Source organism: Sus scrofa, chromosome 18, assembly GCF_000003025.6.
Source record: "Sus scrofa isolate TJ Tabasco breed Duroc chromosome 18, Sscrofa11.1, whole genome shotgun sequence".
Lineage (NCBI taxonomy): Eukaryota > Metazoa > Chordata > Mammalia > Artiodactyla > Suidae > Sus > Sus scrofa.
Window position 1 is genome coordinate 42,284,829 of NC_010460.4, and position 12,181 is coordinate 42,297,009.

The 12,181-nt window shown below is 56.8% G+C and overlaps 1 protein-coding gene across 5 annotated transcripts in view; it reads left to right on the forward strand.

Moving 5' to 3' along the window:
• The window catches only part of CRHR2 (corticotropin releasing hormone receptor 2), a 44,703-nt gene extending 33,074 nt beyond the window's left edge, over positions 1–11,629 (forward strand). For 4 of the 5 annotated variants that reach the window (XM_021078456.1, XM_021078457.1, XM_021078459.1 and 1 more), the window contains 7 exons: positions 800–953; positions 1,484–1,544; positions 3,032–3,104; positions 7,116–7,201; positions 7,393–7,528; positions 7,814–7,855; positions 9,595–11,629. In XM_021078456.1, coding sequence (XP_020934115.1) covers positions 800–953; positions 1,484–1,544; positions 3,032–3,104; positions 7,116–7,201; positions 7,393–7,528; positions 7,814–7,855; positions 9,595–9,735 — 693 coding nt within the window. In that variant the 3' untranslated portion in view covers positions 9,736–11,629. 5 annotated transcript variants of the gene reach the window in all.

The window sequence follows — 12,181 nt, forward strand, 5'->3', positions numbered from 1 at the left end:
GGACCTCTGGCTTGAGACCAGACCTGGCTGTGGCCCACTGTGGCTCTGGGCAGGCCTGACCTCTGCCTGCACAGTCTCCCCTTTGAGGGAGGGGCAGCCGTCCCGCTCAGGGGGACAGGGACAAATTCCCTTCACCCGAGAAGGCAAATGGCAGCACCATTCATTTCCTGGTGCCTGCCTCTGCCACCTCCACCTCCACCTCCAGGTTCAGAGAGGTACGGCCCCTTGCCAGGGTCCTGGAGGTCGCGCGCCTCCTTTCGGAGACAGAGGTCACCACACTCGGCCCAGAATCTCGTAAACCTAGAAATTCAGGAGCATCACCTCCACAGCGGCGCTCGCTTTGGCAGACCCGGTGCTATTTCTGTAACAATTGTCTGTTCATCAACTGGCTACTTTTTTCCTACATGAAATTTCATATCCTGTTTCTACGTGGAAACCAATCTGACTTGCTGTGAATTGAAGGGGACCCTCAAAAAAACGATGGTGAAAAGACAACAGTGCCGTCCACTTCTCGCATCTGCCTGCAGAGATCTCAGACCCAGACTCCCCGTCTCTTTATGAAAAAGAGAGATTAGGAGGCACTAGGGGGCATGTCAGATACCCTGGTACCAGGGAGCCTCAATTTAATCTAAAAAGTGAAAGAGAAACGATGAAGGAGGAAGCATCCCAGACTGAGATCCGACGGTATTTAATGCCGCGTCCATGACCCAACTAAAACCCCCTCCCCTCCATCATCCCCTGGGCTGCGCACACGGGCCTTGGCCCCAGGCGGCCGCTGACTGCTGCCTGCCTCCTGCAGGTCTGGTGCCGCTGCATCACCACCGTCTTCAACTACTTCGTGGTGACCAACTTCTTCTGGATGTTCGCCGAGGGCTGCTACCTGCACACGGCCATCGTCATGACCTACTCCACCGAGCGCCTGCGCAAGTGGCTCTTCCTCTTCATTGGATGGTGTGAGGGTCCCGGGGGATCTGCAGGGCCTCCTGGGGAGGAGACAGCTCACAGGGTCACCTCCCTTCATCTTGGGTTCCAGGATGGACCACATTCCTGGCTGCCATCCTCAGGACCGTCCAAGGATGCAGCCACTCCCCTCCATGCTGGCGAGAAAGAAGCCAACAGTCCCTCCAAAAGGACATTCCACAAATAGCCCTCCCTTTTTTTGTCTGGGGTGGCTAATTCAGAGACCAGTGTCCCTGGCTTCACAAGAGACGCTGGCCAGCTCCGTTTCTCTAACCAAAAATATCTCAGAAAATCATGCCATCCCCTCATCTCTCTGACCTGCTTGCAAGGGATGGCTGAGAGTGGGGAAAGGAGAAGGGGCAAAATCAGGGGACAGGACCCCCTGGGATCATGGATGGCCTGCAGGTGGAATGGATTGGAAACATGACCCTAGCCCCTGGTGGTCCCCCTCTACCCTGGGTTCTACAAGAGGGGCTCCTGACCGTCTGTCTGTCCACTACAGCTGTGTCTGTCCTTCTTTCAGGCGTCCCCTGCCCCATCATCATCGCCTGGGCCATTGGCAAGCTCTACTATGAGAATAAACAGTGAGTAGGACGGGCCAGCCACAGGGGTCAGAGCGATATTAGGACAGGTCAGCCATGAGTTCCAGCTAAGCCAAGGGCAGGAATTGCAGCCTCAGCAGGAAAGAGTCACTTTTCCTTCATCCTTAAATTGAAAAAAATTTCCCCCAGGCACCCAGAGGCACTCCTGTGGTAGGTGTCAAATCAACTTGGTTGAATTGAGTTAGGAATTGTGTTTCCTTTCAACACGCAAGGCATGACCCCCTTGGCCTTTGGCAAGGCCTCCTCCTGGAGCTGGTTGTGGCAAGTCTGGCCTGGGGTACATGGATGAGGCCAAGGGCTCCTGGCTTTTAGCCCAGAGTACATCCAAGGCTGTGGCACTGAGCCTCTCATAGATGCCCAGGCCAAGGCCATGGGCACTTGTTTCATTCCGGCATCCCTGTCTCTGCCTGGAGAGCAGTGCCCCATTCTGGGACCCTCTCTGCATCAGAAACTTTAAACTATTGAGTCTCAGCCCAAATAATGGCAACTCTGGCTGTGGGTCATCCAAGGAGTGGCTGGGAAATTGGGTGCCACCAGCTGAGAAGGGACAGGGAACGACAATCTCTCTATACAAATCTTAAAGTGGTCTCTGAGGCTGGAGAGGGCAAATGGGATTTGGGGACAGGGACAAGAATGGATGGGGTCCAGGAGCCCATTAGAAAGCTTCTAATGATAAAAGCTGCCTGAGAGTGAGAGGGCTGCCCTGAGAGGTAGTGAGCTTCCTGTCAAAGGGGGCATTCAAGCAAAGAACAGAAACTCTGGTGCTGGGAGGCCACAGGGGAGATTCATACCTGAGGCAGCGGGCACTGGATGCCCTCTGAGGCTGCAGAGGACACAGTCAGAATTTCCTGAAGTCTGTGTGGCCTTCATGAGGTCCAGTGGAATTGCGGGAAGGGCCAGACTGGGTCCTGGGTCAGCCTCCCCCAGACCCTGAAGCTTTTCCATCCCTTAGCATTTCCAGAGAATTACCAAGACTCTAGTAGCAGCAGCCCCCCTTCCCAGGGTGAATGAAGCCAGGGATCTACCGGGAGAAGGCTCCTGCTTTGTGCAGCTGAGTGCCTGGCACAACGAGCGGCAGGTCTAAGCAGTGCGGGAACAGGTGATATGGGTGGTTGGGCACTGGGCCAGCGAGGGGGAGCCCAGCTCTCTATTCATGAGCCTCCAGCATGTCCAGCCCAAGGCCCAGCCGTCTGGGGTGGGGTGGGGTGGGGGCATGGGGAGGAGGAGGAGCCCCGGGGCCTGCCTCAATCTGCCTGGCAGACCAGACTGTCCATGTCGGGCAAGAGGCAGCTCAGGGGTGAATCAGAGTGGTCAGGGCAGCTAGGGCTGTCCACCCAGGCTTTTGGGGAGTGAGCAGCCATGGAAATCGGGTCTCAGAAAGGGTCAAGCTAGAGAACTCTGGTCCCCAGTCTGCAGTAGTCCCCAGGCTGTGGCTCACCGGGCTATTTACAGCCACCCCCTCTTTGCAGGTGCTGGTTCGGCAAGGAGCCCGGAGACCTGGTGGACTACATTTACCAGGGCCCCATCATCCTCGTGCTCCTGGTAAGTGCCCACTGGGAATTGGGCCAGGGCTGGGCACCAGGAGGACAGCAGAGGACCCACCCAGCAGAGATGCTGGCAAAAGATGTGGCCTGGAGTGCCGCCCCCCTGCTGCCCCCCAGCACACACTCTGTACCCGCCACCCCCACTGCCTGGCCCCCGGCCCCAGCTCCCCCTTCCCCTCTCTCCACACCCTGATGCAGCTCCTTCCCCTCGCTGGCCCTCAGGTGCTTTCTTTGGGCAGCGAATGGGTCTGAATAACGGCAGATTTCTAGCGCCTCCGACACCTGACAACCCCTTGCCAGGTGCAGTGCTGAGACATCCAGGCGAGGGGCCAGCTGGGGGCAGGAGAAGGGTCTGTAGGATTCTGTTCAGCCCCGACTTAGATCTCCCTCCGCCCGCAGCGACCCCCTCCAGGGCCCAGCCCACCGCCCCCAGCCTGGAGCAGTGGGGTGGCACTCAGTGTAATGAGCAATTGTTCCTTGTGCAGCTCCCCGCCCTTCGCCAAATGTATTCACATCTAAACTATAATTGCCACCATGTTTTTAATCCAGCACGAGCTTTAATTAAGGTAGAGGTGAAGCAGAGGCTGCGTGCTGCACCAACGAACCCATTATATATCATACGTTAAAAAAAAGAGACATTTACACAAAAGCCCCATAAGAGCTTGGCGTTTACGTAAGACTTATTTCAGGCTTGGTAATTTCAGGCTCCTGTATGCACCAGCTTCCTTAAAGGGCTCCCCACTCCTTGTGGGAAGCTGGAGAGGGAGTGCCATCCCCTTGCACGCAGCAGGTGCCTCGTGGGGGGTTCTTTGGTCTACCTTGGAGACAATTCCTGTTTATCTCTTTTTATTTCCTTGCTCTCCCCCCTTTTGTGGCATCCTCTGGGATTCATTTGGCCCCCATCTTTGGCGTGTCCGTGATGTATATGAACCAGAGATGACTAGGGAGGTTTTTTTATCCACAGCCTGAAATTCCACCATCAGGGTTCCATTCATTTCAGAGGCAGAAGCCTGTCCTTGTCAGCTGTCAGTGGGGGTGGGGGTGGGGGTGGGGGGATGGCATTGTCCTTGGAGTGCCAGCTGCAGTGAATCACTACCCCCTGCCCCCGTGTGAATGGAAACCCCACGAGACCCATCCACTCCCCACCGGCTGATGAGCGCCTGCCCCGGAGGGAAAGGGCTTCTGGAGAACCTGGGACCCGGCCAAGGAAGGCCGGCCTGGGCAGAGATGTCGGACAGCAGTGAGGAAATGAGCAGAAAGGAAGACAGGCTTGGAGGCCCAGGGCCAGGACCCACCACCCGCCCCTCTCCACGCCCCCGCCTCCAGTTCGTGTAACGCTAGACCCCCAGTCAGATTGCACAGTGGCCGGATACCTACCACACGAGGCTGAGCCCTGATCAGGCAGGGGTACTCTCCAGCCCAGAGACTGATGAGGGGTGAAACTGGCTCCCCCAAGGAACTCACCTGCCAGTGGGGGTGTGAGCTGTCAGCATGAGCACCAGGAAGAATGGGCCGGATGATGCAAGGGTGGGCTTCTTGGGAGGCTCCTCCAGAAGGTCTGGCCTTACCTTTTACTCCACACCCCCTCCCCCTCAATTCCTAACTGGAGCCCTTAGCTGCCCTGAGACCATTCTGGGCTGGGAGGGCCCTGCAGGGGTTGTTGGAGGAGGAGGAGGGGCTCTATCTCCCCCACCCCAGGACTTTCGCCCCTGGCCTTCTTTCTCCTTCCAGCACAATCCCCCATCTCCATTTAGTTCTCAACTCATGTACCATTTCCAGGCCTTTCTGACCCCTTAAGAAAGAGGCAGTGCCCCTGAACCCCAGACCACAAGCCTTCTGCCAGCAGAACCTGGGTCAGCCGTGTCCACTGCCATCACTGGTGCCAGGCTCAGAGCCCTGGTACATGGCAGGTAGATTCAGTGAATGAATGAGTGAGCGAATGGATGAATGAAATCAGAGACCAGGCTGAACAAGATCAGGGTACAGTAGCCAGTGCTCACTGAAGAGCTGAGATTGGCGGGGGGGACAGAGAGGGGAGAGCTGGAGAGCTTCATGTGGGCTGAGGTGGCGCCGTGGGAGAAAGAGAGAGGAAATGCAGTGACATAGAGGAGGCTGGGAACCGATCCCGAAAGGGAAGAGTGACTTTGGGGCTGCACAGGGGGGAGTAGAGGGCATCAGGCCTCGGGTCCCAGGCCCTGCACTCTAGTCCCTGTCCCTGCTCTCGCCTCAGTGCATAGAACAGGGTCCTGTAGCCCAGAGGTGCTCGGCAGGTGCTTATTGACTGGACAGGTGGGTCCCTCAATGGAATGTTGAGTAGATGCCTGGATGGATGGGGGAGTGGATGGATGTTACACGTTAAATAAACGAGTGAGTGCATGGGTAGATAAATCAATGAATGGATGGTTGAGTAATATTTGGATGAACGGATTAATGGATGATGGACAAACGGATGAGAGTGGGTAGATAATTGAGTGAATTGGTTAGTGAGTTCATGGATGATGGGCGTATGAGATTTAATGCAGGGAAATGTGGCAGAAATGAGAATCTCTTTTGATTCCAACTGCCTCTGCTCTCAGAGAAGTCAGGAAGAATCAGAAAAGGTCAAGGATTTTGTATCACTCGTATGAAAAAATTAGGACTGCCCTATGCGTTAAGATGACTTTATGATCCAAGAAAATATACCAGAAACCCAGGAGCTAGAAGCAAGGCACGGCAGACCATGGGCAGCCCTGGCTGAAGGCTTCCCATCCCAGCCCTCCCTGCAGGGTCACCAGGCGGTGACACTGTGGTCACAAGAGCAGCAGGCTGTGGCTGAGGAGGAGTCTGCCCCCTGCCTTGGTCCGCTGAGCATCGTCAAGCTTAGGGGTGATCCAGAGGCCACAGGCATGTCTTCCTGTGATGTCTGCCTATGTCCCCAAACTCCCACCCTGGATCCAGAACTTAGGAGGCTTAAGAAATGATGGAGTCAGGACCAGGATCTGGAAGGGGTATGTGCACACGTGTTCACACCTGTGCACACACATGAGCCAGCAGACACGCTGGGCTAATATGTATCTCCCTCTGAGTCATGGGCACTTTCTTGAGAGAGACCCCCACGGTGTCAGGCCCACCACCCTCACTTTCCTATCTGCCTGCCCCTGGTGATGGGTGAAGAGAGACCCAGGCATATCCATGTTCCCAGAGGCACGCTCACACGCCCACACACTCTGAGACAAATGCTTACACAAGCGCAGAGCCCAGACCTGCATGGAGCGTTAGAGGGCCGCACGCAGGCGCACTGCCAGGCCGACACTTGCACACACACCGGGACCACAGCAGCATGAGGCTGGTCCTGGGCTGAGGCTGGGGGCAGCAGGCTCTAATGTCGCAGAAGGCTTGGAACAAAGATAATAAGTCTTGGAGTCAGCCCCACAGCCGTTTCATCTCCGTTGCCTCAGGAGTGTCTGCAAAGGTTCTAGAATTTTCCTGAGCGCATGGGATGCGTGGTGAGAGATGAGTCAGTCCTCCCGGCAGCCGGGTCATCCATCATTCCATTTGGCCAGGTCCGCTCCACCCGGGCGAGGCTGTCCTCAGGGACGCCCCCAGTTGACAAGTGGGGGCCCTGCAGCAGAGGAGGAAGAGCTGGGCAGAGCTCTAGGCCCAGCCCCGGTGGTGTCCCTGGGAAGGGCAGGGGCTTAAGGGACTTTCTGAGGAGTCCTGCCTCGGGAAGGAGGGGCCTTTGTGCCCTGGGTCACTGCCTCCAAGGCTGCTTTTCCTCCCTCGGGTCTTGGGGTGGAGAGGCAGCCCCTGGAGCCCTCGGGTGACAGGGAACTGAGTGAGTGGGGTACCTGCCTGTCCTGACAAGAGAGGAGCAGAGGCCTTGAGGCCCAGGAGGGTGCTGGCGTGACTGGGGAGGGACAGGTGTGTGCGTGGGACGTGGGGTTCAGTGGGTTCCCAGGGGAGGTGGCCGCCTCGCAGCTCATCCTCACCTCGGGTCCTTCCTTTTTCCCTCCCTGCCCCCTCCCTCCAGATCAATTTTATCTTTCTGTTCAACATCGTCAGGATCCTAATGACAAAGTTACGAGCCTCCACCACCTCGGAGACAATCCAGTACAGGTGAGCGATGCGGCCTCGATGCCCTGCAGGGGAGGAGGGAGGCGCCATCCGGGCCACGCCCCACCTCCGGGCAGGGCTGTCTGGGTCCTCGCCCCGAGGGCTCGCTCCGGCTCCCGAAGAAACACCAGCCCGTGAGGTCCCGTCTGCAGGGTGGGCTCAGACGGGTCTTGTCACCCTCTTCCCCCCCCCAGGAAGGCGGTGAAGGCCACCCTGGTCCTCCTGCCCCTTCTGGGCATCACCTACATGCTCTTCTTCGTCAGCCCCGGGGAGGACGAGCTGTCGCAGATCGTGTTCATCTATTTCAACTCCTTCCTGCAGTCATTCCAGGTGGGGCGCACGGCCAGGGGGGGCCGCAGGCGGCTCCACCTGCGGCTGGCACACTCAAAGCCGTGCATGCCTTGAACCCGGGCCCCAGCCCCGTCACGCCTACCGCCCGCCCAGCCCTTGCTCTGAGGATGCGCCACGGCCGCCTGTCACTCGCAGTGGGTCCTGGTACCCCTGCTTCGTGATGGGGGTGCCCACCCAGATCTGAGCCATCTGGTCCCTGCCCCAGCCCCGCCCCAGGCAGAGCGGCTCCCCGAGCGGGTCACTGACTCCTCTCTTCCTTCCCAGGGTTTCTTCGTGTCTGTCTTCTACTGCTTCTTCAATGGAGAGGTACGACACCCGGCCCGGGGCGGCCTGGCTCTGAGATCCTCAGACCCCCCTCCAGGGCAGTTTGAGGGGAGCCTCCCCCCACCCTGGCCTTTTGGGAGTTCCCAACTCTGCTCCACTCTGCTCCGGAGAAGTGGGGGAGAAGGCTGGAGAAACCCCTCCGCTTTGGGGAGGCAGGAGTTCTGCCTGAGGGACTCCAACCTGCTTAGAAGATCAACTTTGCAGGCTAGAAACAACCTGCAGGCTCCCCACAGTGCCCTCGGAGAGCGGGTGGGCAGGAGCCCAGGCCGCAGGGTCTCTCAGAAGAGGGAAGCCAAAACACGGGTGGCGACAGAAGCATGCTCTCCAGGAGCGGGTCAGGGATGAGCTGGCCATCAGGCTCTCATGGACCCAGGGAGCAGAAAGACACCTGTGCCTCCTCTCCCATCCCCCACCGCCACAGAGAAGACCACGCACCTCCGCGTGGGTTCCAGGGAGCCAGGCTCTGGCGAAGCCTGGTTAGCTCACGAGGCCTAGTGCAGAATCGTAGCATGGCCGACACGGGGGAGATGCCCAGTCAGGCCTGTGGTGGGGGATGACACACAGCGGGTCCTGGGGCAAAGGGCAGACAGCCCCCAGGGCCTGAGGGCTTCCAATCATCCCAGAGAAATGCCAGTGCCACCCTGAGGTCCCTTCACCCTCCTGTGCACAGGGCGGGGGCGGGGTCTGCACGCCTGGGTCTCTGTGGATTAAAGTAGACGCCGGAGGGGACAGTCCAGCAGAGGAGCCCAGCACGGGCCGGAGCGCAGGGACCGCGGAGCTGCTAACCATGAATGCCTACGGACTCTTACTCCGTCCAGCCATGTGCCAGGCTAGCACGTGGGGAACGGGATCCATTCTGCAGAAAAATCCTTCCGTTGCCGCATAAATGAGCAGAGAACGGTACCAGTGACGACCAGGGTTTCTAAATGAGCCCGTTTCTTTTTGTCTTTTTGCCATTTCTTGGGCCGCTCCCACGGCATATGGAGGTTCCCACGGCATATGGAGGCTCCCAGGCTAGGGGTCGAATCGGAGCTGTAGCCACCAGAGCCACAGCAACGAAGGATCCGAGCCTCGTCTGCAACCTACACCACAGCTCATGGCAACGCCAGATCCTTGACCCACTGAGCAAGGCCAGGGACCGAACCTGCAACCTCATGGTTCCTAGTCGGATTCGTTAACCACTGAGCCACGACGGGAACTCCTAAATGAGCCGCTTTCTAATTCAGCTGGGCACTATGGTAAGCCAGGCGGGTCTTTCAGGAGGTGGAGAGGTCAGGGCGGCAGAGGAGGTGAGAAGCCTTTCAGGAGGGACAGGGATGCCGGCCAAGCGTGGAATGGAGCACACACTTGGCCAGCGCCTGGGAGAGCGCGAGGGGCCGAGCCGTGAAGCTGGGTCCACTGAAGACGCGAGGTGGCGGAGCAAGTCGGGGCAGGGAAGGCAGCATGTCCCAGAGAAAAGCTGGGGGGACCACGAGAGAGGTGAGGAAGGAGGGGCCTTGAGAGAGGCCGCAGAGAGGAGCCCCAAGCTGCAAAGGCCAACAGCATGGGGAGAAGGACCCCGCTTTTGGACCCGGCCTGCCCCTGAGTGTGAGGGTGACAAGCAGAGGGACCACCCCAGCCTCCCCTGACGGCCCTACAAAGGCAGGGAGCAGGGGAAGGGACTGTCCCTGACCCCAGGACTGGCCTCCGAGGGCCCAGCTGAGCCTCCCCCTCCCCCGCAGGTGCGCGCGGCTGTGAGGAAGAGGTGGCACCGCTGGCAGGACCATCACTCCCTCCGAGTGCCTGTGGCCCGGGCCATGTCCATCCCCACGTCACCCACGCGGATCAGCTTCCACAGCATCAAGCAGACGGCCGCCGTATGACCCCTCCGTGCCTCCACCTCGCCTGTCACCTCACCTCGGGACGGCCTCCTCATCCTCCTCCAGCGCCTTTCGCCACAGGCCCCGGTGGCGGCACAGAGAGGGGAGGACCAGCTCTCCAGGCTGGCAGGAGAGAGCCCGTGCCACAGCCCAAGGGGCTCTCGGGAACCAGGGCCAGCTGGGTCCCCAGGAAGCCAGGGGAGAAGTCACAGGAAGCCGGGGGTGAAGAGCGGGTCACCGGTCTTCAGGCCTCTACCCACACCAGCCTTTCTCACTGGATCCTCACTGTAGCCCTGTTCACAGATGAGGAGACTGAGGCCCAGCATCAGGGAGGGCCTGCCCAAGTCACACAGCTATTTCCTGGCAGACCTGGGGCTCCTCTGCCCCTCTCACCACCAGGGTCTTCCCACTGGCAGCAGGGTAAAGGTTGGCCCCATGCCCTGCCTTCTGCCTCTGCGCTCGGTGGCGCCCTCTGCAGTTGGAGGGAAGCATAGCCGCTGGAGTAAGGGATTCATTCCTCTGGCTTCATCCCCGGGACTCTCACCTAGAGGAGCCTCACCTACACTCACCCCTGACCCTGTCCTCCTGCCCCTTGGGCCTTTGGAGGGATGCTGCTCCCTTTCCTGAGAGACCTCTTCTCAGCCTAATGCACAGATTCAGGGCCTTGGGGAGGGGCGGGTGGGAGGAAGATGCTGCCAGGGCAGCTGTACGGTCTTGGACCAGCCAGATACACAGTGCAGGATGAAGCGGGGAGAGGCGTGGGGACGGGCTGGGAGAAGGAATGGGGTACCAAGGCACGTCTTCGGTGATTGGAACTAATCCCTCTGCCCCCACCTGAGACTGGGCTTCAGCTTCCCCTTCAGAAATACCATCTCTGCTGTCTATGAAATAAACCATGCCTCTGTGGATACACGGCCTCCCGTCAGGTGAAGGGGTGCTGTGGGCCAAGGATGGGGGGCTGGGTCCATGCTTGTTTGCAGAGACTCTTACCCTGGCCTAGGGCCGGGGCTCCCTCTCCACCTGAGCCTGCACATCTGTCCTTTTTGGTTCACCCAGGCCGATTTTCTGCCCCTCCTCCCCTACCGAAGGCAGCATCATTCCCCGTGGAGGAGGGGTGCAGCCCCCCAGCAGACCACGGCCTGTCCCAAAGGCCGAGGTTCTGGAGTCTGAGGGAAGTGTAGACCGGGCCACAGTCAAGGTCGCCTTCCTCCTGGCCTCCATCCCTGCTTCCCTCCAGGAGAGGGTGCGAGTCAAGGGGCAGGCGACCATCAGGCTGGGGTTGGAAAGGCCTTTTGCTCTAGGTATGCCCCCTCAATTGTGAAAAATTATGTATCTCTTGCACATTTTTAAGTTGACATCTAATATTTTTTATGCAAGTTTTTGTTTGTTGTGCTTTTTAGAGCCTGTGGCATATGGAAGTTCCCAGGCTAGGGGTTGAATCAGAGCTGCAGCTGCCAGCCTACACCACAGCCACAGCGACGCCAGATCTGAGCCACTGCTGCGACCTACAGCACAGCTCACAGCAACGCTGGATCCTTAACCCACTGAGCGTGGCCAGGGATTGACCCCACAACCTCATGGATGTTAGTCGGGTTTGTTCCTGCTGAGCCACAACAGGAACTCCCTTATGTAAATTTTAAAAGTTGTGAGGGATGTGACTTCTGGCACTTGGTAAATATTTGCATTTTAAAATATAACTGCCACAACACTTTATAATACATCATATGAAATCCAAACATGGCAGTGATTTAATACTCTATTTAAAAAAATTTTTTTTAAAAACCTGCTCTTCTTTAACAGTGGGAAGTTTTAGGTTGTTCCTTTTCTCTCTGAACTTGTATTTTCATTCTGTTTCCACATAGACCTTTTTTTTTTTAAACTAATATAGCATTTAAAAGTTTTTTAATGTAAGATTTTTTTTTCCATTATAGCTGATTTACAGTGGTCTGTAAATTTCTACTGTACAGCAAAGTGACCCAGTCACACACATATATATATTCTTTTTCCCACATTATCCTCCATCATGTTCCATCGCAAGTGACTAGATAGAGTTCCCTGTGCTATACAGCAGGATCTCACTGCTTATCCATTCCAAATGCCATAGTTTGCATCTTAATATAGCATTTTTATGGGTGAAACTCTTTTATTGCTCACCTCATATTTCTCTGCCACAAAAATATATTTAGAAATTGAAATACTTAATTCCCTGTGACTGAAGATTCTAAGGACTTTTTTTAAAAGGTCTTCCGAATTGAGTTACTACAACTATTTTTGATATAAAAATATACAATTGACGATGACAACATAGATACTAAATATATTTATAAGTAAAACCTGAAAAGAGAAATATTGAAACACATCATAGTGAAGCAGATAGGAAATTAATTGTTCATGAATCTATGGATGAATCAGGAGTCGGCATCACTTTTTTTTTTCATTTTTGTAGATC